We start from the raw sequence: 25,223 nt of genomic DNA, 5'->3' as shown, positions 1-25,223 counted from the left end.
TGCCCCGGCCATACCAGACAGTGATGCAGCTGTTCAAGATGCTCTCAATGAGGCAGCTGTAGAAGTTGCAAAGGACGTTGTGTGTATATATATATATATATATATATTAAGAAAGAAAAAGAACGAATAGTCGCGCTGAAGAGCCAGCTGACATACGACTGACAAAATGCTTAGTTGGCTACAGCCCTAGCGTTATCCTTCTGATTTGTCATGCAGTATATCGGACAGAAATGTACTGTCCTCGTACTTACTCGGGCTGAATTAATTTTGTACCTGTGTTTCACAACAAAGACATTTACATTTTTCTTCCAACACAAACATCACCACGACTTAATGTGTGGCAGTGATAAAATTTATCTGGGAGGGGTAACATTAAAAAAAAAAAAAAAAAATTCACTTTCAACTCTGTGTGAAATGTATTTTATATTGAAGAATGATTGAAAAATTTGTCAGAATAATGAAAGGAAATCTCTAATCAGAATTTAGACATTTTATAGAGAAATATCAGAAGCACCGTTTTTAAATGTTTTTCCAGGACTGTCCAAGCTGCCATAATTTGATATGATATTGCTGGTGGAAGTTTAATGTTTGTTTGTTTGTTTGTTTTTCTTCCAAACCTGATTACTGCACAGACTAGCAAGTATATTAGCATCGTTGGAAACGGCCGGTCATGCTGTTTATTTTGACATGTGATCCATGACAAGGCAATGAGTCGTGTTACTTCCAGAGATATGGAACCAAGAGTAAGGGGAGTGAATTTCCAGTGAATCTGGACAAATTGCATCTGAGGGGTTATTAGGGTTAAATGGTAAAATCTATCAACCGTCATCTCTCTCCTTCTTTTTCCTCTTCTTTCTGTCTCCCTTTTGACTCAGCTGGGTATCATTACGTGTTTCCACTTCCTGCATCTGTAGTTTCAGATTAAGAGCCCTGTGCAGAGGGGTGTGACTGCAATGTCATATCTCATAAAATTTTGAAGCAGCATATATACAGTGTGTGTGTGTGTGTATAGCAGAAACACCGCTAGAAGTTGATGTGTAATATACATTTTCATCAGTACAACTAGAGTCATGTCATGTTCACCTCCCTGTTGTCTCTTTTGACCCAACAATTCTTTTCAATCATTTCTGCTTTGCATTCTTATTAATCACTAAAACTCGAGTGTCTGCAGATGTTTCACATTAAAATCCTACCAGAAAACCAGCCAACTGATGCCTTTAATTATGAAACATCTCTGCTGGAAGTGATTCATTGGACAGTAGCTTAAAAGCAGTAAAAGCCCAGCAAAGTAGAGGGAACTGACAGCAGTATTTGTTTTAGAGAATAAAAGATGCGGTTAATACAACATGACTCTGGTGTACTGTTCAAATTAATGCTGTGGAAATCAAGAAAACAGGTAAACATGGAGGAAGTGTTATGTTTCCATTAACAACAAACAGAATTAATGGCAAGTGAAATATGCTAAAATAATGCTAGAACAACTGGTGGACCTGGTTCTCTGCTGTCATGGTAAATTAAGTTCATGGCCACAATTTGAGAATTTATGATAATTGTGAGGTTTCAGAGCTTTGACCTTCACTACCAAATTCTCAGATCTACCTTACATCTTTCTATTTTTTCCTGCTTACAGAAGCTCCTGTGGCTGCTATATGAACGAGGCGACCTGGACAGGTGAGAATTGGCTGGCAAGTTTTGTAAGGAATCAAATATCTAGACTCTTACAGTCTCTACATTGCTTGTCCACTGCAAATAGTACACCTGTTTACTTTCTGAAGTCTATATCCTGCGTTGTATACAAGGTATCCGATGGCCATGGGCACTCTGGCAGACCTTGAGGATCAGGATCCAATCCCAGGCAAGGAGAGCCCCTTGAAAATCCATCTTAAAGTAAGTATATAGAGAAGTTCCCCACATCACACAGCAGTAAGATTCTTTAAGATAGCACTGTACATTTCTGTTGCTAACTGGAGTCAAATGTGGCATCATCTACTGTGAAAATTATGACAATTGTGACTGGAAGATTTAATAAAGAAATCATGTTTCTCTCTCTCTCTCAGGCTGTAAATTCTGCTCAGAAGCACTACAACAACGAGCACATCTACCCTTACATGTACCTGGCCGGTTTCCACTATAGACACAGGGATGTGCGGGAGGCTCTGGGGGCCTGGGCCGAGGCAGCTCAGGTCATGCAGGAGTGAGTCCACACACCACAGGGCACGGGGAGCTTCGAGCGGCATTGATTTCTCTATTTGCACTTGCAGGCAGAACCCCAGTAATGAAAAGTTTAGCCAGATAGAAAATGATTATATTTACTTGTTGATTGTGGCATGAGTCAGCAGAGTACAGCAAGTTAACACCTAAGCTATTTTAGCTCTTATTGTTGATCGCTTTTTTAAAATATCAGGTTAATTCTTTGGAGTGAAGTGCATACAGTAAGAGCTAATGTCTGTGATTAATGTATTTATTCTGCCTTCAAATGGAACTCATGAGGTCATATGTTCTAACTGGGAAGAAGAGTACAAAATATTCTCAGTTTTCAAAGGGTTTTAACTCAGAATGGTGCTACTTGAATGCTAACAGCAAAAACATACATGTACATCACAACATAGGGTGGCAAGAAAAAGTGTGTGAACCCTTTGGAATGACATGGTTTTCAGCAGTAGTTGATTACAGTGTGATCTGATCTTCATCTGGCTCATGAATATAAACAGACATAGCAGGGTTAAGCTAACTGCACACAAACGATTATAATCTTTCGTGTCCTTTTTAAACACACCCATTAAAGTATCACAGTGCTGGTGGAAAGACTAAGCAGACCCTTAGATTTAATAACTGGTTGAACGCCCTTTGACAGCAGTAACTTCAGATCAGAGCTGCACAACATTCACAAGGAACCATTATTACTCACAGAGCTGTTAGGATGTTTGTGTGTGTGAATGTGTCTGTGAGTTCATTCCATATGATGTGTACTGGGCCTGGGCTCTGACCGGCCACTCCAAAGGGTGACTTTTCTCTGTATGATGTCATTCTGTGCTAGGTTTACTGTAGTGTTTAGGGTCATTGTCAGTGTATGGAACCTTACAGGTGGCAAACAACCACCCATACACTCTCCTGTAGGATTCCTTGATAAATTTTGCGGTTTATTTAACCCCTTCTTATTGGCAGCAAACCAGGCCTAGAGACAGCAAAGCAGCCCCAAGTCATGATGCTCCCTCCACTTTACTTCACTGTTGGGATGATGTTTTCATGTTGGTGTGCAGTGCCCTTTTAACACCACACAGTGCTGCATGTTGTTCCCAAACAGTGTTTCACCCAACATTCCTGTTGTGGTGTCAGTAAAAGCCCCCAGAGTCTAAATTTACTTCATCTGGGCATCCTGTACTATGTCATATTTTCTTAGCCTGCAGATTCTGTGTTCTCCAAATGAACACAAGATGGCAGTAAGTACACAACTGTCTGTCCCCACTTCTTTTGAGACTATATCAAAAACAATGTTGAGGTAGACAAAACATATTTTACACAAAATAAGTATGGAACCGGCGTGATGTGACAATAGAGTTTGAGCTCTGGTTGAGACATGATGGTTTTGTTCTGACATATCCACACAGTGAAGCCCAGTCCCAGTTAGACGGATGGGGTGTGGTGGTTGAGCCAGGAAGTGTCCAGCTCAGCATCCTCATGCCCTGTCCTCCCCCTTAAACACATGGTTCATGAGCTGCAGCTAAAAATACCAGCACCACATCACACATTCCCTCCCCATCCATCAGCTTCCTTTTCCTGCTCCCCATTGTTCTTCAAGTTGACATGCTTTTCCCTCTGTACCATCTACAAGTGGGAAATGTGTGTGTGCACATTCATAGTCATAGCAGTGTATTCTTTGTAGGTAGTGCAGCACAGTTAACTTGTCATGTCCGGTTTGATGTAATTACTGCATCATGTCACAGCTCCACATTTACAGGTTTTCCTCTGATCACCAAAATCTATCAATCTGAACCTCATTGTGATGTCTTATCCAGAGATGTATAAAAATCTGACTTTTCTGGTGTGTCTTGTAGATTATCTGCTGATTTCCTTATTAAAAGTCTTTCTTTTCATTGCCTGCAGCTATAACTATTTCCGTGAGGATGAGGAGATCTACAAAGAGTTCTTTGACATTGCAAATGATGTTATCCCCACTTTGCTAAAGGAGACCTCTGCTGCTGCAGAGAGTCCTGGGGAGGGAGGGGAGGGAGGAGAAGGACCTGACAAGGTGAGTATTCCCAGACAAAAGCAGAAAACTTACTATAGCTACATAGACTTGAAGCTAAAATAGGCTTTATGTTGCCTTTAAAGGCAAGCGATATCCCAACCCACATGCAGGCAGTATAGACCGCTGGACTGATTAATATAGCAGCTTATCCACTGCGTGATGCGCCTCTCAAAAATGCGACCGAGTCCGTTCAAATACCGGACTGTAGTTTTACATGTACATCGGAATTGGGTCAGCTTTTTTCTGGCTGACACCATCACCACCAACATCATGAAAAATGCCTGGATCTGCGCCAATACTTACATAGTATCAGATCGGGATGTCTCTAGTTATAAGACTTAATCCAGAAATGTTACATACAGTAACTTAAAAAAAGTTTAAGTAAGGCTGCATATTCAGTTGGTTTCCTCTAAGGTACAAGCTGCGAAATAGATTTCTCCATGTATACAGATGCACAGTAAATAAACTTGAATGACTGACATGAGTAATTTGGCAGCTATTTTTAATTAAATAATTGCTGGAGTCACTTATAAAGCAAACATGCCAAGCATCTTCTGGTTCTAGTTTCCCAAATATGAAGACTTTATCAAGCCTTCTCTACTGTAGGAACGTACCGAACCGTAGCAGAACTTGTAGCCATGTCCTGGGTTCTGCTTTAAGTTCCACTGCTCTTCTCCCACTTGGGAAATGACTTCCAGGAGCTTAGTTTTGGCCCCCATCAGGAGGTAGTACTAAATCAAGTTTCAGGAACACAAGGGGGGAGCTGGAGGTTGGTGCTTGCAGGGCTTTCACGCCTGATGGAGGTTGGTGCTTGCAGGGCTTTCACACCTGATTAGTTAAACAGTAGTGCGCTCACATCTCAAATATAGCATTACATGACCAGTGTGTAAAAATGCACTCACTGGTTTAGATGTAAAACGGGGACTTGATGCTGCGTTTCCACCATCAGAACCTAACGAGTGGTACTCCCCACGCTTCCCTTAACCGTCACCTGGCATATCCTCACAGGTTGATGTGGACCTCTGTTTTAGAGGAGGGAGGGGCTGTGCTCCTCACACCCACACACACACACACACACACACACACACACACACACACACACACAGCTGAGCAGAGGGTGTGACGGATCACTCCATAGCATAACAATCAGCCAATATCAGAGACTGTATGAGTAGTTTATTGAACAGCTGTTGAACACAAGCCTGCAGAAATGTGATGTCCTCACCGCTTTGCCTGCGGTCCACTCATTGAAGACCCTGTTTTACCTCTAAGCCAACGATTGTTGGTCCTTGATCCCTTTACCTCTAAACCACAAGTGTGTTTACACACTGTGCTTGTAATGCTAGTAGTTGAAGTGTAAAGACATGAACATTTGACCGATCACGGGCGACCGACCCCCTCCCCTCTTGCCTTTCTGGAACCTGAGAGGTGCCAAAATCTCCTGGAACACACGTCCAATGTGGGCCAAGGGCAGTGGGAGACAAACACAGAACCTGTGGTGAGTGTTACTTTGCTCAACATATTTTGGTAGGTTCCTATAATTGGAAAAACCCCATGAGCAAGTTGACCGAGGGCTGTGTTCTGCTTGTTCAACAGCTGTTCGATAGACTGCTCATACAGCAGATGTTGTTGTACATGTGATTAAGGAGCATTGTTATTGTTGACTAGACACTCTCCGCTCACCCTCATACAAACAGTGACTGATTTAGTTAATTGCTTGTTCAGTGCTGATTAGGTAGGCGGACCTTGCAGAGATGAAATGATGCTGCTACACTGGCTATTCTTTGTTTGAGCTTTTTGACAGTCAACTTGAATTGAATTTATTAATTTTTTTCTTTAGCTTGTGATTTATTGTGATCTGTTAGTTGGCACATAGTCATATAAAATCATAAAGAATTAATGTAAAAAGAAAGAAAGAAATTAGGTACCTAAATATTTGCCGATGTAATTTTCACCATGCTGACATCTGGTCCTATTATATGAGAGCACACTTGCACTGAGGGTTTCTGTAATCTAGAAAAGTTGTGTATAATATATAGATCACATGTAAACACCCGGTGGAAATGTGGTTTCAGTTTGGTTTTAATTCGTTTTTTATGAAAAGACACCATTTTTAAACATTTAATGTTGATGCAGAACCAACATTAGTGCAATTTATACCAGTGTACTAAATTTCATTTTCATTTTTTCAACTCATTTCAAGCTTTCCTGCCTTCCCTTTGCTCTTCTGTGTTTCTTTACCCTCTCCACACCACCCCACACCACCTCTCCTCTCTTCCAGGAGCACCCCAAACAGGCAGCAGCCTTCTCAGCACTCCAGGACCCAGAATGCTTTGCCCACCTGCTCCGTTTTTATGATGGCATCTGCAAATGGGAGGAGGGCAGTCCCACACCGGTCCTTCATGTGGGCTGGGCCACCTACCTGGTTCAGTCTCTGAGCCGCTTTGATGCTCAGGTGACAAACCCAGGATAGTACTGCCTTTGAACATCAAAGAGACTACATACATGTGTGCAGGAATCAGAGCTGATGTTGTTTTCATGCATGACTGTGCTTTATAGCTAAAAACAGGTTTGTGTTCTGATTCCAAAGGTGCGTCAGAGGGTGTCGATCATCACCAAAGACTCAGAGACCCAGGATGATGATGACCAGTCTAGCGATGACCCCCGGGAGGGCCGCAGACGAGGACCCAGGAGAGAATCTAAGCTGGAGGAACAGAACTCTCCTCCTCCTGCTGCTCCTACTTCCCCATCCACCCAGCCAGCAGCAGCATCTCAGCCCAAGAAGGTGGGAGAGGGAGGGGGCCGCCGCCGCTCCTCCCAGGGCCTGCGGGGAGATGCTGAGGGAAAACCTCAGTCCCCTAGCCTGGACTCTGCATCCTCACCTTCATCCCAGCAGCAGGTGTCCCCTTCCCCGCCCGGACCAGTCGTCATCTTTCAGAGTGAGAAGATGAAGGGGATGAAGGAGCTGCTGTGTGCAGCCAAGGTGAACTCCAGTGCTATCAAGCTGCAGCTCACCGCCCAGTCACAGGTCCAGATGAAGAGACAGAAGAGCACACCAGCCGGGGATTACTCCATGTCCTTCATGAAGCGGCAGCGCAAGTCGCTCTAGACACGTTGATTGTTGTGGAGGAGTTTGGAGATCTGTATGACATACTGTGAACAGCAACACGAACCCTCGATTAACCTTGCTTTTGTTTGTGAGACTTTATATCAGTGTTTTCAGCCAGAGGTCTTTTTAAGTCAATATTGTCATAGTTCCTAGCAATATATTCAACTTTCACAGATAATCTTGAGTTTAACGTCACATATCAGGTTTGAACTGAAGAAAGTTTCATTCTGTTTTTAAAAAAATTCCTGCTTTCATAGATTGTAACCTTCACTCATCATTAATTTGTTTTCATTGGCAGCCGATTGCACAGTATGACTTACATGTGGATGTTTCAGGCCAAAGTAATGAGGATGACCAGAATTTAATATACAAATGTATAAATATCGACTTGTACCATTAGGAACTTGTTCATGACTGAAGCCTTGGAAGTAATTAATTTAGGATAGTTACTGTGTAACAGTGTCCACTTCTTCTCTAACGACAGCTTCTTTTTTGCTAGCTCTATGTTGCCTTATTTTGCCTTTGTTCGTTTTTAAAGTAGGCGGCCTTTAATTTTGAGAATAGCTGAGCTAGGCCTATTTCGGATGGTTAGAGAAGACCAGGAAGACCATGCACTGTTGAGATGGAGCCACATTAGGTGGCCCTGATGTGTTTTATTTGATGACTTGTGGTTTTGTTCTTGTTTTGTATCTGCAAGTAATAAAGAACTGATGAACACAGAATGTGGCGAGGTCTGATGTGTTTTATATCGGAGCACAGGTTCGCAGGTGACTGAGTTGAACAGTGTACATACTGCACACTTTAAAAGCAAACGAAACAAAAAAACAGTGACAACAGTTTTGTGTGAATCAGTCCAATGTGAATGGAATATGTATGCTGCAGAATTTGGTTTGTCATGGATCAGTATGGGCATAACACAAAGCAAAACATAACCAAGATAAAACAAATTCAAAAGAACATGGGACATGAATGTGAAATGATGAAACAGAAACATGGACCCCATTCTCACCACAAGGCAAAAAAAATAAAGGATATGAACTTCAAAAATGTTAATTTGTTTTATTTGTATAGCGCCGATTGACAAAAATCATCTCAAGACACTTTACAAAGTAAGGTCTAGATTGTACTATTATTATTATAGAGGAAAAAACCCAACAAATCCCCCTTGAGCAACACTTGGCAACAGTGGGGAGGAAAAACTCCCTTTAATGGAAGAAACCTCCGACAGACCCCGGCTCTTGGTAGGCGGCCTTCTGCCTTGACCGGTTGGGGTGAGTGGATAGAGGAGAGACAAAAGAAGAAAAGCAACAAGACACAACAAACAATCAAACACTGGTCAGGTTGATGTGGATACCTGCAGAAAGGTACAGGGAGAGAGAGGAGACTCAGTTAGTGACACATAGTGGTGAAATATAGATGCATGGAGAGAGAAGAGGAACTCAGAGCATCATGGGGCCCCCCAGCAGTCTGGGCCTATAGCAGCATAACTAAGGGAAGGCTCAGAGTCACCTGATCCAACCCTAACTATAAGATTTATCAAAAAGGAACGTCTTAAGCCTTCAAGCTTTACATTTTAGATCATAGTTTAGATGATAAGTAGCAAGTCACTATCTTTAAATTAATTACTCTAAATTCACTTCAATTCAAAATTGTGACTTTTAAAATAAAAACAGATTGTACGTAAAATTATTCAATAAGCCACAAATGTGCCTTTCTCAGACGAGTATTGAGTGTTTTGTGAGATATTAGTATGAGGTGACAGGTTTATCTATTAAAATCAACTTTAAGTAAAAATGTAGTCACAGTACTACCTCATAAACTTGATAGGTTAATTTGGACTCAGTATTTAGCTGTTTTTGCTTTGTGCCACACAGACAGCCCACACTTCGACAGATTTTTTTGTGTGTCTTCGCTCATGCGTGATTTGACTCCAGCGCTGCTCGTCACTATTTGCACTCAGACGCCTGTCGTGTGTCCGTGAGCGCGGAGTTGTGTGGATCTGTTAGTCCCGTCAGCGACCAGCGCGTCCACGTCTCTGGTCGACACGCCAGAAATTAGTCAGCTCCAATTAGTTTCCATTAACGAGGCGGTCAGAGGGGGGTCGTTTGCTGCTGGCGCTTTCTCCTCCGACTACAACCGCTGGGATGCGTGAGTAGAAAGCCCGCCAGGCTCACTGACAGCACCCAAAGGTGTCTCCAGACATGGAGAGGATAGGGGTATCTTTCCTGGACCCTTTGCAGGATTACGAATTAATTCACCGGATTGGGTGCGGCACCTATGGAGATGTGTTCAAGGTGAGTGTGAACATTTCCTTGTGCTTTGACTGCGGCGGTGACACACGCACCAAAACTCCAGCAGGACGTGTTAGTTGAAGAACAGAGATTCAACACAGGCTGCTTCACTTCCTGTTATCAAGGTGAAACTCTTTCTGGTGAAGGGTCTGTTACAAGCTCAGTGCGAGATGGTCTCTGTCAGGGCTAAGAAGCAGATCCACATCCACCAAGGACACGAAGTCAAAATGATGTTCATGTTTTAAAAAAAATCAAGTGAGGGAAGCTCAGGGGTGTCTAGGAAACATAGTCTTTATGAAGGAGATGAATGTGTGTGAGTGCCAGCTTGCCATTGTCACTACAATAAAGCCATTCAACCCATTATGAAACCCAGTATCCTTTATTATTAGGCAGGTATTTTACAGATTTCTTTGTCAGGCTGTTGTATCAGTGGTGCCACAGGTTTATATTATTTACATAAGGGTTACGCAGAATTTTTGTACTACACCATTTATATATATCATGACAAAGTTTCAGAAAAATACGCAGTTTATAGATAAAACAACAAATACGAGAGTTTGTTCTTGGCTAGCAGCAGAACCAAAATATCAAGGCACTTAATGTTACTGGGACAGGTATCCCAGTAGAGACAGTATGGGAGCACTGGACAAATTCATACCGACTCATGGGAGCGTGTTGAGCATAAGAAAGTGCCACACATCCTTTCTTCATTTGACGATTTGGGTGGCAGGATGTTCCCCCTGTCTTGTGTTGATTCTGCAGGATGCACAAGAATTTGTATTGTTTCTTTTTTTAAACCCCACACAACATAGCCAGAATAAAGCATTTGGAGGTCATGGGGCCATAAAAGAGCTTTGGGCCCCCATACCACCAGATTTTTTTCTACCCTGTAGATTTTATAAAATAAACTAAACATCTTGAAGTACGCACCATGTGAGTGAGGTATAAACTTTTGTTTGGTGACTATAAACAAATTTCTTAAAAATAACGTGTTCGTCCAGCTTCAACTTTCATGGCCTGTCTGTGGCACATAAGCCAGGCAGAGCCAAAGAGAGAATTATTCCTTCTGGGTTCTGTTTCAGAAGTAAGAAAAACTCAACGCAACACTGACATTTGAAATCTAACCCCGTCTCCTAGAAATTACTTTCTTCTTCTAGGCTTATTTTCTTAATTCTTTAACAGCAGCAGAGTCAACAGGAGCTGCTTAGGGTAAATAACGGAGCCAACATCCCTGAGCACTTCTGTTATCGTGTGAGTTTTACCTGTTTGCATGTTTTCTGGTATTTGTTACTTTTCTAGATTTTGGATTTCCATTCATGTTTGTACTTTCACTTTTGTTTGTGTTGTGTGTGCTTTGTCTTTAACTGGCTACTGCAAGATCTGATACTCTGGGGGAAAAACAAATGTTTTCTGAACGTTTTACTGATACATTCAAGGTGCCTGTATTTATGCCCTGCCAAATAACCAGCATATTCCCATTACATGAATAGAAACGGTAATGTGGATGTGATTAGGCGACATTTCTTTTCTTATTACAAATGAGCTGTATATGAATGTAATTTATAGGAGCAGAGGTTGTTGTAGTAATCTCACTAAAGACCAAAAGCCTTGAGACATAACCTTGTTCAACAGTGTGTCATGCAATTAATTTCATTTTTCTTGATAGTGATGTTCAGGGATGTTTAGTCCAGTTCTAACAGTAGCGGGTCAGAGAGGACAGAGCAGAGTAGATGTTTTTAGACCACAGATATTAAGAGTTGGAAATACGACAGAGAGAGTATCATGGATCAGAGAGAAAGGTTCCAGTGCTGTGCTGGCCAATCTTCATGCAGTGTCTTTCTTTTCAGTGCTTACAGATTATTGTCATTTAACACTTAAAATCATGAAGGGTTCAAATTCTAATAGCAATTGCTCTAGTAGATAATCATTTATTTGAACAGATAGCAAGCTCCAGGGATATGTTTAAGTTTTTCCAGAAAAAAAGAGAGAAAGAAACCCTCCATGAGAGCTAGCATTGAATAAATAAATAAAAGCAGCTAGCCCAGAGTGGCATCAGGACTTCTGCGTTCTTTTTGTTTGTGCTGAAGGACCCATCATAATGGGTCAGAGTTATAAACTTTAAGAAGTAACGGCTCAGTAATTTCCTACAACACCAGGAGGAAAGAGTCCATTTGTTGGGGACTGCCTATTTTGCTGTTTGAGCACCTCCTAGTCAGAGTGTTAACATTCACAAAAGTACACATGCAGCAGCTATGCAACTGTCTCCCATATGTGCAGCAGTGGCGTAACATACAGTAAGTGTAATGGGCCCCAGTGCTAATTTATTTTCTGTGTCCTACCCCCATCACAAATGCGCATGCATGTTCCTGGACACGTGCATGCACAAACACACAACCACTCCAGACAATTGCATGGAGAGGCTTACTATGCAAAACTGGCCTTTGATCAGTGCCACAGACAGCAGCTAATCTAGGCTACAGCCTACCTTGGACCCTAACCACCACAGCCTAATTTCTCCAACTATCAAACATCTGAAGTATTCAGCCAGTCTACAGTAACAGTTCAGCTCAATGTAGTTTACGCTGTGTGTCGATAAGCATAGAACAAAGTCATCAAGAAAAGCACAGCAACTCTTATATCTCCACAGTATGATAATAGAATTCAACATACATAATGGCACTAGCCAAAATGTTATCACCGACACAGATTACGGTAGGTGCGCATTTTCCAACATACTGTAGATTTAAATCCCTGATCCCACCTCATAACAGAGAGAAGCCTGTACTTACCCATTAGAAGTTCATTATACGGGCTTTGTGCTCATCAACAACAAAAAAACACCACATAAAAATAGGCTATGATTCAAAACCATGAGTGTTGTTTATATATAGCTATCACATTAAGTGTCATAACTTGGCATTTGGCTGTCAATGAAGCATCAGCTTGAACACTGCATGATATAATTAGTAGTCATGGAGGGTCTCCTGCAATAGGCAACATCAAAACATGGGCCACTGAGACCTGCTGGCTGCACCGTCGATAGTTAAACCACCGATGTGCAAGGATGCAGAAGTATAAATCTGGCTAACGATGGAAGGAGAGAAGAAAAAATCTTTAGAGACCTGGTTTTTAAGCATCATAAAAGCAAAGGATGCTCTCATGTGTCCTCACTCATGGCTCCTCAGAGTGGAAGTAAGAGCTTTGGGACGTCCTTCAAGATGGCAGACCAGAATGACCTGCAGGTCGATTGAGTAGCAAGGAATGATAAAATAGAGTAACTGGGATTTACCTTCTAAAAATGTTTTCTTGATTCCTCTCATCTTGCATCTTTTTCCTGCATTCTACATGGGCAAGACTAAGAAACAAGGAGAAAACACAAGTAAGAGAAAAGTGAATGCATACGAGAGACTGGTATCTCTGGTTGTGCTGCAGCAATTTGAATGCTGTTTTTAAGATGTCAGTCTGATGAGTCCTACAGTGTTACAGACTGCACTGATGTATTGGTGATAGTACTCTTGACAATCTGCATTAACAGGTTTTTTTGGCCCCTTGGGGGCATTGAAATGAACTGCAAACACAACTTTGATTGCCTTATGAAAATGCCAACAGTTGTTTATTTACACATCCAGCAGACACAGGAGCAGTGCTTACATTAATGTGGCATGTCATCCTGATGAATTCAGGTCCAGCATTCACTATCCTGAGGGTAAAAATAAATATATTACGGCTGTCAGAATTGGGACTATTAGCCCGCTCCGTAGTTTGGGAAATCGGGAAGTGATGAAGCAGCAGAAATGGATAAAGAAAAGGGTCTTTTGAATGGCCTGTTTGGCTTCAAAGCCCTGCCAGAAGACCAGAGTTATTTGCATTTACTGTTGATGTGAATTGAGTTACTGCGGAGCCCCCGAGGGGTCATGTGGCAGAAGAACTTTAGATGAAAATCCGTGCGCAGGGATTGATAAACTGGATTTGGTGTGGCCTATTAACTTATGTCATGAATTTAAAATGGTTTTATTTTGATCTTGGACTGAGATATGTGGATATCAAAGCTGACGTTGGCATTGTTGTTCTGTACCACATTTGTGTAATATTTGGACGTATTGTAGCCTGTGTGACTGCTGTGAATGGGAGCAGTACTACATACAGGAACGGACAATAGCACGTTATTGCCTCCCACTTCTGCTGTTAGTGGGTTTGGTAGAGCTGCAACAGCAGTAGTCAAGGGTGAAAACTCTGGACATGTGACTGTGTGGGCTTTCACTGGACTCTCATTACACTGCTATTATTCAGAGGAAACTTAGCTCAGAGCTCGTGTGTCATCCTCTTCTTAATCATCATTCATACCCTTCTGTGTCTTTGACTTGTAGCTTTTTACTGATTAAAAGGTTTGGCAGGGTCACCCCAAAGTCTATGGTAGGCCCCACTAAGAAGCCCCATTCAGTCAACAGTGCCTGTAGACTGGCAGAAGAATATATCACCCTTCTGCCAAGATTTCTCACCTTTATAATAATGTGATTTTGACACAGAACTGTAGCTAATTGACAGTGGTATATTTTCATATTCATTAGATTATGTGCTAGGAGTACAGCTATTCCTCTTAAAGTAATGATGAGCCTGTATATTTAAGCCTAGATTAGATTCAACTTTATTGTCATTACACATGTACAAGTACATAGCAGTGAAATACCGTAAACATTTAAGCATCTTCTCTTGATGTTTAACATCTTCTAGTGGTTACAGGGGTGTGTTTGAGCCTCCACACTGCATGACTGATTAAACCAATTATTGGAGCTTTAGTTTTTATTTACATATTTAATCTTTTTTCACTTCTTCTAAATTTATTACATGGATCTCTTCCCAGCATACAACCCTACACTGGCCTGAGTTTTACTGTAAATGTCAAGTGTAAGTGGTGAGGTCAGCGCTGCCTCCTTTATAACTGATCTCTTCCTGTATAACTTTGGAATGTTAGTAACAATAAGAGGCTCCTGAGAGAAACCTTTGTTCTGTGATTTTGATGAAATGATACTGAAAGAAGCAGCTTAACACACACTGAAGATAGACTTGAGCCTTGAATCGAACTGCTAATCTTCCAACTAGGAGATGACCCGCTCTATCTCCTGAGCCACAGCCACCCCGAGAGAACTGGCAAAAGGACTCCCCGTTGGGGAATCAAACCCCAGCCTTCTGTAGGACTGGCAGAGATACTGACCACTATACTAACGAGGACCGAAACGATCATCTTTACACCTATCAGCCTGCTTTGTACTGCTTTGTTGGTGGCACCCTAAACAATTTATTATACATTTAGATTCTTCATTGGGATTTTAGCTGAGATGGATCTTGGAGGCTGAAAAGAGGCTGATGATTTTTAAATAAAACTGAGAGAAAGCAAAGGGCTAGGAGCTGGATGTGAAGATGTAACAGTAGCTGAAGCTGCAAACCTTTACTGAAACCCAGATTAAGTACTAGGCCATAAATTTGCACTTCTGCTGAGACATATTTTACATGTTTAACAGTGTTGCAATCTTGAAGGACGTGAACTGGAGATGAATTCAGGAAACAACATTGCTACTACGTTGCCATATTAGATTGCTGTCAAATTTGGTAGGAATACTTTGGTAATCCCCAGATTTTCCCTCTAGTGTCATCATGATGTTTACATTCCTATGTTAGTGAAATGTCTTGGCATCTACTGGATGGAATGCCATGAAATTTGTTACAGAAGTTCTTGTTTCCCATAGGATGACTTGTAATAATACCTGCAAAACTGACATTCTCATCATCCTCAGCTGTTTCTTTGTTCATTCATTCATTTTCTACCGCTTAGTCCCTGAACGGGGGGGCCGGAGCCAATCCCGGCCGACAATCGGGCAAAGGCGGGGTACACCCTGGACAGGTCGCCAATCCATAAATGAACAACCACACACACACACGGGCAATTTAGAGTCACCAATCAACCTAAGCTGCATGTCTTGGGACTGTGGGAGGAAGCCGGAGTACCCGGAGAAAACCCACACAAGCACAGGGAGAACATGCAAACTCCACACAGAAAGGTCCCAGGTGGGGCCCGACCCCGGAACCTTCTTGCTGTGAGGCAACGGCGCTAACCACTGTGCCACCGTGCTGTTTTTTTGTGTTTAGTGCTAATTTTGAAATGTTAGCATGTTAACCCAATGAACGTGGCAAACTGTACCTGCTAAATGTCAGTTTGTTGGCATTGTCATTATGCCTATGTTACGGCTGTATGTCTTTGTTCATTTTATAAAAAGAATCATTAGCTTCTTTTTTTTAAAGTAACATATTCTTGCTTTAATAATAAGAAAGTCACTTTCGGCTTTTCCCATTTTAAGGGTCGCCACAGCAAATCGTCACACTGACGGCACGCATGTTGACATTTGGCACTTGTTTTACACCGGATGCCCTTCCTGACGCAACCCTGACTCGAACCCGGGCCGCAGCAGCTCAGATCATAAACTACTCTCATATTGGGCTACTCTTTGACAAACTGTACAATACAAGAGCCAGCCTCCAGTCCAAAGCTAGCATTAGCTGGTTGACAAGTCAAAGTCATTCCAGTATAACACTGCCAATACTGCTAGTGTATCATAAAGCATTAACGCCACACAGGCCATGAACTATTCCCTTAATAGTTAAATACATAGGTAAAATCATGACCATGCTAGGTCACCATTGTTATCAAAAGAAACACGCTAGCTTTAGATGCTAACACATCCAGAAGGAAGAACACCACATCTGAATCAAATCTGAGTCCTTTGGCTGCTTTTAACCCTCAAAAATCTCAACAAGCCAAACCCCGGTTTTTGCTCTTTCTCCATTCCGCTCTCTCTGTGTAAAAAGAACATGACCTCTTCAGTCTGGCAGCCGCTGTTTTGGACTTGTAGCTGCCAAGAGGTCCTCCATGGCTGCTGTTTGAGTTGACTACTCACGGTTTGAAAAACACTCCTTATAACCTTGGCTAGGTGGCAGGTGGGACTAATTTACAGGCTGTATTTTGACAACACAGGGTAGAGAAGCTGGAATAACAACAGAAGGGCTGTAGGCAGAATTTTACTTGATTTATCAGATGGTGTGTATTGCACCTTTAAAGAGTGCACAATAACAAGCTAACTAGTCACACGGCCACTAGTCACCTTGCATCAACAACCAGTGTTGTTGAGTTTCTTCAGAGGTCAGTCATGCCCCATACTCTACAACTGCATTCAATAGGAATGGTGTGGTCTCATTATGAAAACATTACAGTTTGGCCAAAGATCGTTTATTTTTTCTGCCTCAGACAACATTTGGGTGCCTGATCAAAGTGCTGTGAAGTTTCTGCTCCCTCCCACCCATTCGTATATAAGTGTAAGCGACTGTTATTTCAGGCTTGGCTATGTAAAAACCATTTCACAAACGTTACTATCATTGTAGTCACAGGAAGCCCTGTGGTAGAACAGGAAAGAAAACAGGAAGTGAACGCAGCTGAGCAGCAGGTTGTGCTGAGGTGAATGCTTATCCCATTGGTTGCCACCTCGTTTGTGGATGGCCAAAGTGAAAAGCAGTCGATCTGACATCCGTGACTGGGATGACTGATGTTCCCAGAAATAACTGTTTTCATTTGCTTAAAAACTTCATCTGTTTAGGGAAATTACATAGCATGTTTTAAATGAGCTGTTCTCGAAGTTTTACATCACTAGCAGGAAACACTGGGCTGGGAACTCAGTGATGGACAAAGACATTGTTGATTTGGGTCTTTTCATGGAATTTGAATAAGAAACTTATAGAATATGTTCCAGAGCCATACATCTTGAACAGAAGACAAGCCAAATTAATCTGCTGTGGATTTTCACAGGTCCCAGATTGTAACTGAAATGTGTTTTGCAACCCATAACCTTTACATCCTACAACAAACTAGCTTTTAATGGCACAGTCAAAGTCTGTGGTAAGTGACGATGCTCAGAGGCTTGCCACTGCCAGTTGGAATGAGTTCCCAGTGCCAATATTGTTATCCTGTGCTGCAGAATCAATACCAGGTTAAAGCCTAGGTGTGACATCAGGATCGTATACTGAGCAGCTGGCTATTTGCCCGGGTCATAGTGGAGCAGGGAGTGCCAACCAATACTTAATGATTTTAGACGTTTGAAAAATGTAGTGAATGATAGATGAACTAACAATGGACTTCATGCAACAATATTTGTGTATCTCTGTACTTTCCTGTTTTGTCATGATTAAGTATACTAAGGATGTGTTTCTAAGTGCATGTTCATGACTACATGCACGTTTGTGTGTGTTTGCACATATTAGCACCTATTGATGGTTTGGTTTGTATATACATAGTGTGCATGATGTAATACAAAGCCACTTCTCATTTTTGTGCAACACGTAATATGCCACCGCTCGGGTAAAGAGCGCTCTACCTCAGGAAGGGTACGCATATGACGTGTGTTACATGAGCGCTGCTGTTTGATCAGAGGTTGCTTAGAGAGACCATGACCCAAGGAGCTTAAATAAAACCTCTGTTGGCTTCCAAAAGAGGTATGCTACACATTAGACCAGTGGTAAGTCATTTTGCATGGGGCAAAATAATATTATGTATCAAAGACAAATACCAATAATACACCCATCCACTTTGCTAAACAGCATTTTGCTTCACCAAATACTTGTCGCCATTGGCTGCTGAGCAGAAGGGTGCATTTCGAATCAGATGCAGTCTGGATGTTGATGAAGTGATACTGCTTGTGATTAAGGAAGTGGAGTGGTTCTGGGGAAGGTGCTTAAATATGTGTGTGATGTTTCAGATTTTGTACTTAAAGCTACAGCACGTAACTTAAGCTAGCGTAGCATGAAACTCCAACTCCACTCTGCTCCGCTCACCACTCCCTCTCCCTGCTCCACTACGTTCCATCACACACTACTCAGCTCTTCAGATATTTGTTGTTATGAAATTACAATAAATGAGAATGCAACAACACTTACTGCACAAGTAGAAATAACTGAAAATCTCTGACAGGTCAGAAAGGTCAGTCCTCGTATCTTTTAGAAGCTAATATCTACAGTATCACCAGGTGATACTGTAGGTGATGTCACTTTGTGTACAGTTTTGTGTATGTGTATACAGTGTCCTCTACTATCAAATATAGAATGGTTCTAGCTTGACTTTACATGAGGTTTCTGTTTATTTTTATTTGTTATATAGATGTTGATATATTTTTTATTCATTCAGGCTCGTAACATCAGGACATCTGAACTGGCAGCCATCAAGATTGTCAAGCTGGACCCTGGTACGTTACCAGTTCAAACTTGACACAACATGCTTACTACTGGCAAAGCAGAAGTTATAGGCTGATACACTGTGTGATATCGGCCTGTCTCAGACAACAGCTCACTTCTGTGAGGGAGAGACTGTCAGGTCAAAACAGTCCCCACAGATCTCACTCTGTCTTAAAACAGTACTAGCATGCTCGTATGTATACTGTAAGAGTTCACTGGGTGTTGTAATAATCATTTCTGTTCATAATGGCCATGATGAGATCCTTCCTAAAGTGATTGTAGGATATCGGGGGACAAAATCCACCGTCCTTATTCTGAGTGAAAACTGTGGAGTTGTCCCATATCACTTACACTGGAATAACAATAACAAGGGATAACTTTACAGGTGGTGCAAGAGGAACAGTTACAGCACCTAATAACTCCTCCTACGTATGAGCATTGAATATTGTTTCAGCAGGCAGAAAGTTGCACTAAATGTCTTTAATGTATGGAAAGTAATTTAATACTGATTACCTGCAGTGCACCACCACACTCCTTTGTATAACAAAGCCAAATACACCAGTTTTTCTGATATTAAATGAATATATCAAACTCGTATACTAGCCTTCCCGCTAGTCTAACCCTCTGGTTTATTGGTCTGTTATTGTCCTTCTAGTTATGTGAATTGGGAAACCGCTCACTCTCTCGCTGTCTGTCTGTTCAGGTGATGACATCACATCTATCCAGCAGGAGATGACGATGATGAAGGAGTGCAAGCACAAAAATATCGTGGCCTTCTTTGGCAGCTACCACAGGTACTGTGTGTGTTCATTCTGTCCACTTCAGATGTGTAGAATTCCTGGGATTGTTGATGGACTTAAATATGTGGAATTTTCCCCACACTGCTGCTGGATTCCTCTCCCACTCATTCTAGTTTAGAATGACCAGTACAGCAGCTGGTCAATATATGTTTTTGTGGGTATTAATGCATTATTTTTACCATTAGGGAGTGTGTTCTTCTGGGAATTTTCATGAATGTCTCACTGTTGCTTTTCACATTCCTGCCAAACTACTCCCGAAGAATAAGCAGAGTAAATACCAAAATAAAATGTGTGTGTCTCCAGGAACACCAAGCTGTGGATCTGCATGGAGTACTGCGGTGGAGGGTCACTTCAGGATATTTACCATGGTACAAACGTAAATCTTTTTTTTTTTTCCCCATAATTCTGAGCGTACAGTGACTATAAAATGTGTTTCTTATTTAATTTGTAGAAACCTGTTTTCACTTTGACAATAAAGAGTTTTTAGTAATTTTTTGTCAAAAAAGCCAAATTATATTGACCATGACTGATTTATAAAATCAATAAAAGGGTAAAACATCCAGGGGGTAAATACTTTTCATAGGCACCATATATCTTATATTGCATCAATGTTCTTGCACATACAAACAAACTGTAAACAAACTAACTGCTTTTCAGTTAGATGAATACACAACTACAGTAGAAAAATGGCAACAAAGCTACTATTACACCGCTATTACTGTTACAGTTAAATTAATTAACTACACTTTTCATTTGGATCTTCTTTTACTAGTCTACTAGCAGCTCCGAGGGCTGAATACAGCAGTTTTACCCACTCACCATTTTCTTAAGTATAGAAAAGAAAGGACCATTCAACCCTGTTAAAGGTCTTTAATGAGTCTAAAGACACTACCAAGCCCTTTACATCATTGTTGCCAGCTAAGTGTATTATGTTTAGAGTCTCCGGACATTATAAAAGAGGTTTGTGCCTTTAAAGAGGTGGTATGATAGAAAACAAAATAAATGACTAAACTCTGTCTCTGTGGTGTTATTACATTATATAAAATTTTAAATCTCTGGCCTGGAGAGCAAGCGATGTTGAAACAGTGCCCAGTGTGACATCACATTCAACCATGAAATTAGATGTGTGAGGATGAGATAGCTAAAGATAGCTGTGCTAAAGATAAGATAGCTGTGCTAAAGATAAGTTAGCTGCCTCCGGCCACGTTTGGGGAAAAACATGGCTGTTACTTTGTTAGAAAGTTTAAACATGATTCTACCACTCTGAAACTTCCAGTTGAAGTCTCCAGTCTGCAACAGCAGGTCCTCCTCCATTTCTGTATACTCCCGTGTTTCCAGCTGAGTACTGTCATTCATTAGGTCCTATTCTGATTGGTTGGGGGTGAAGATGAGTCATCAACTCCAACCAATCAGAATAGGTGTTCATGCAAAATGTATATATTATGTTAATGACTTCCAAAACAGCTACTAGAGGACAGAGGGGATTCTGGTTTTGTACAGATGAATTAAGAAATAACTTTAGGTGGAAAAAAAATTACAGATACACTCAGTAATTATAAAAATGGGTCAAAATGATGATGATACCACCTCTTTAATAAAGCCTCCCATAAAGGGTTTCACCAGCAGACTACTGTATCAGAGGCCTCAGAGTCACAGTCTTGGCCAAGACTGTACAAATATCAGGCAGTGATATTGTGTCAGCTAAATGGTGGGTAGAATTAAATCTACAGCTGTACAGATTCACTAGTTGGGGAGTGTTGGGGGGGTTTTAAAGGCCTTAAACCACTTCACATTACAGCTATTGCTTCCATGATTTCTCTCTTGAATAATTTTCCTTTAAGATTTTTGATTTTTTTCTTATAATGTTTAGTTCCTCCATAGCACTGTTACTGCAAAACATGTGTCATACTAGATACAATGAACTCTAAAGATCCAGTTCCACTCTGTTTTTAGAAATGAGCCTCAGGCTCTTTTTTTTCATCCTTCACTTGAGTCTGTGAGTTATTAATCAAACGCTTCTTCACAGTGACGGGCCCATTAAAGGAGAAACAGATAGCATATGTCTGCAGAGAAACCCTCCAGGTAAGGCTTTTTATTTTTTGGTGGAAGGCAATTTGTTGTCTCTGCATTGTGAAAAGATACACTGCGGAATGACTCGTGAGTTTCCCAGCCACAGAAGAGCTAAATAGGATTTAACCTCACCGGACCACTAAATACACTCTAGAGAAAAATGCTGCTGCATAACAGGAGTCCAGAGTGGAACATACTGTACATGCCAGACTCTTTATTTTGCCATTGGCTGAGCTTCTGCTTCAGGTTTTCACTGGGTAATCAGGTTTTTAAACAGTTAAAAAAGATGCTACTTTTAAAAGAAATATTCTGACTTTGTTATGCTAAAATGAATATGGAGCAAGATGTTGTTTTAATGCTCTCTGTCCGCATTTGGTCACATGTACTCTTATCTAAATAAACTGATGATTATGAGTGATCACAGAGCTACGGTCCACTGCCTTTGGGTAGTAATCCTTTGCAGCCTAAACGTTCTAGTTTTTTGGTTCTTAGTTTTGATTCTTTTGGAAATTCAGTTCCTTCTGTTTCAGGTGTACCTTTTTATTTAAGGTTTGATTTTGTTGTGAAGTGGGTGCCAGTATACTTTAATAATTTAAATTTAGGGACTTTGTGTCTTGTCTTTAACACGGTAAAACCAGATTTTAATTTGTTGTTATCTTTTTAATAAAACAATGGTCTATTATAACTAAAATATAACTTGAATATAAAAGAAATGACTGATCACTGACTTCAGCAGCAAATAATAATAATAGTAAAATAATACAACCATAGCTACATGAGGTTAATCTGAAATAAAATACTAAATAGCATAACTAATCCAGAATCAAAGTGGAATGATTTAATGTAAATGGTTAAAGGCAAATCATACTTACATTTTAAAGCTAATCCTTGTTGGTGCAGCTCACCCATAGAGCTGTGTTGTTGTCGTCATGCTGTTCTGAGAGTTACCGGTCCTACTACAGTACAAGCAGTACTATCTCCACCATTGCTACTACTACTACTACTACTACTACTCTTTCTCAGCGGTGGAAAGCATATTCAGATCTTGGCCACCCTGTAAAATATTAGAAGTCAAAGTCTTGCATTCAAAATGTTACTTAATTAAAAGTATATAAATATTATCAGCAAAATGTACTTTGATTATTTGAAGTAAAAATGCATGCAGCAATATGACCCCTGTCAGAGTTATATGATATAGTCATAGGATTATTATTATTATTACTGATGTCTAAACATGCCAGCAGTTTAATAATTGAATATATAATCATATTTACTAATAACTTGATAATTAGAAGGTGAAGCCAGAGCTAATCTATTATGCGGTTGAATTTCTAACATATTTTATACCATGATATCTGTTTTTAAAATGCAGAATGAAGTAATCTACAATGTAACTATAGCTGTACAAAAAATATACTGCAGTAAAAATAGCAATATTTTTTCTCTGAAATGTAAGTATTCTACTAAAGGAAATACTTCAGTGTGAGTGTAAGTACCTCAAAATTGTATTAAATACAGTAGTTCAGTAAATGTAGTTACACTGCTCTGTTTAATTTTCTAGTACAACCTCTATTCCAATATTAGTGTTGAGCATGCTGCTATTAGGCCTGTAGTACTGATACAGTAGTACTATAATACAAATAGAGTACTTAAACAGTTTTTACTGTTAAGATGACTACTGTAATTTGTATCCCTGTTTTTATTTTTATAATAATATGTGTATTTATGCTGAAGTCATCTATATGAGTTGGTATAGATCGTGTAGGTACCTTTATGCCCTGGATTACCAGCCAGTGTTTTCTTTTTCCTGAAGTCCCCACTGTGTGTCAGCAGGTTGAACATTGTTTTGATGTTGGGGAATTTGTACCACTTGGGTTCAGTTTTAAACACAGATGTCATGTTTGGTCGTACAAGACTAAGACAGTCTAAATCTGGTAACCTTCAGAGATTGTATTCTGAGGTAGCTCCCTTTGAAATCTGTGGTTGTGATGGGCCATTGCAGACAATGATGTAAAAATCTGACCAGCACTTTTCATGGCAGTAATGTACTGTCTATTCATTTTTTTGCATCTTCAGTCAAATTACCTGAAAATAACTGGCACACAAAAGTCCTGGGACAAAGTCGTATTCCAACACAAGAGTAGTGGTTGGTTCCTGAGTGTCGGGAGGTAGAGGTGGCTAAAAGGGGCCCAACAAGTATTTGTTGCCCCCAGACCTAATAACAGGTTAATGTGCCCATTCTTTTCACCTGTATAGTGGCTGACAAACCAGATATAAATAAACAAAGTATAGCTGTTTTACACAGGGTTTTTTTTTCCAGGGACTGTATCACCTGCACGAAACGGGCAAAATGCATAGAGACATTAAGGTACCGCATTTATTTTTCTTTATCAAGTTACTTTATAACTGTGATCATACATTATTGTGCAGCTATCGGGTTTTCAGATGAGCAGATGCTTACATGAGTGTGGGTGTTCTCTCTCTGCAGGGGGCCAACATCCTTTTGACGGAGCGAGGAGATGTGAAATTGGGTCAGCAGTGACACACACACACACACACATGAACATCTGTGATACCTGTTTAACCAGTCACATTCTTCAGCTAGGCCTAAGCAGGCCATTTATATTGGATTTCAACTGCTGTCAGCCCCGGTCTGACCCTGTCTGTTGCTTCTATGTCTAGCTGATTTTGGAGTGGCAGCAGAGATCAGTGCCTCGGCGGCCAAAAGGAAGTCTTTTATAGGAACCCCCTACTGGTAAGATAGTTACTGTACCATCCAGACTGGGATACCCTTACAGTTTGTAGATTGTGTGACTGCTAATCGACACAGTCCTGCTGTCCGTGTGATTTGGATGAGGGCTGTGACTAACCAGTATTTTATGCCAATATTTTTTACACAGAGTTCCCACACAGCACAACAACCAAAACAAACACTTATTGAAAGAGTATGTCCCTGATTAGGCAAAAGCCAAGTGGTTGTTGGAAGTTAATGTAGACATACGATATAGCAGTACCGCTATACTGTTTATGACTTTGAGTTGACTGGTTGAAATTCATAATATTGCAGGATAAGTAACAGTCTGAAGGGACAAATAGTTAGATTTATTTTGAATAATAAATATGACAAAATAAGAAATGAGATGCTACATACAATATATAGGTTATACTGTACTTAGATGGATAGAGAGAGAGAGAAGAGAGAAACTCAGAGCATCATGGGCCCCAGCAGTCTAGGCCCATAGCAGCATAACTAAGGGAAGGCCCGGGGTCACCTGATCCAGCCCTAACTATAAGCTTTATCAAAAAGGAACGTCTTAAGTCTAATCTTAAAGGTAGAGAGGGTGTCTGCCTCCCGAACTGAGACTGGGAGTTGGTTCCATAGGAGAGGAGCTTGATAGCTAAAGGCTCTGCCTCCCATTCTACTTCTGTGGACT

At 40.8% G+C, this 25,223-nt stretch overlaps 2 protein-coding genes across 3 annotated transcripts in view; both read left to right on the top strand.

The window, feature by feature from the left end:
• men1 (multiple endocrine neoplasia I) overlaps window positions 1–8,074 on the top strand; it is a 14,439-nt gene extending 6,365 nt beyond the window's left edge. The window contains exons 5-10 of the mRNA XM_020594947.1: window positions 1,631–1,671; window positions 1,800–1,887; window positions 2,058–2,194; window positions 4,105–4,249; window positions 6,531–6,704; window positions 6,840–8,074. Of these exons, the coding sequence (XP_020450603.1) occupies window positions 1,631–1,671; window positions 1,800–1,887; window positions 2,058–2,194; window positions 4,105–4,249; window positions 6,531–6,704; window positions 6,840–7,358 (1,104 nt within the window). The 3' untranslated portion in view covers window positions 7,359–8,074. The remainder of the gene's footprint in view (window positions 1–1,630; window positions 1,672–1,799; window positions 1,888–2,057; window positions 2,195–4,104; window positions 4,250–6,530; window positions 6,705–6,839) is intronic.
• A 1,149-nt stretch (window positions 8,075–9,223) lies between these two features.
• The window catches only part of map4k2 (mitogen-activated protein kinase kinase kinase kinase 2), a 34,791-nt gene continuing 18,791 nt past the window's right edge, over window positions 9,224–25,223 (top strand). For both annotated transcript variants that reach the window (XM_020594922.1, XM_020594921.1), the window contains exons 1-8: window positions 9,224–9,652; window positions 18,873–18,930; window positions 19,623–19,713; window positions 20,023–20,087; window positions 21,746–21,801; window positions 24,110–24,157; window positions 24,278–24,320; window positions 24,472–24,544. In XM_020594922.1, coding sequence (XP_020450578.1) covers window positions 9,560–9,652; window positions 18,873–18,930; window positions 19,623–19,713; window positions 20,023–20,087; window positions 21,746–21,801; window positions 24,110–24,157; window positions 24,278–24,320; window positions 24,472–24,544 — 527 coding nt within the window. In that variant the 5' untranslated portion in view covers window positions 9,224–9,559. The remainder of the gene's footprint in view (window positions 9,653–18,872; window positions 18,931–19,622; window positions 19,714–20,022; window positions 20,088–21,745; window positions 21,802–24,109; window positions 24,158–24,277; window positions 24,321–24,471; window positions 24,545–25,223) is intronic.

The sequence above is a fragment of the Monopterus albus genome, unplaced genomic scaffold (genome assembly GCF_001952655.1).
Source record: "Monopterus albus unplaced genomic scaffold, M_albus_1.0 scaffold25.1, whole genome shotgun sequence".
In the NCBI taxonomy this organism is placed as follows: Eukaryota; Metazoa; Chordata; class Actinopteri; order Synbranchiformes; family Synbranchidae; genus Monopterus; species Monopterus albus.
This window is presented reverse-complemented; position numbering and strand designations above follow the sequence as displayed.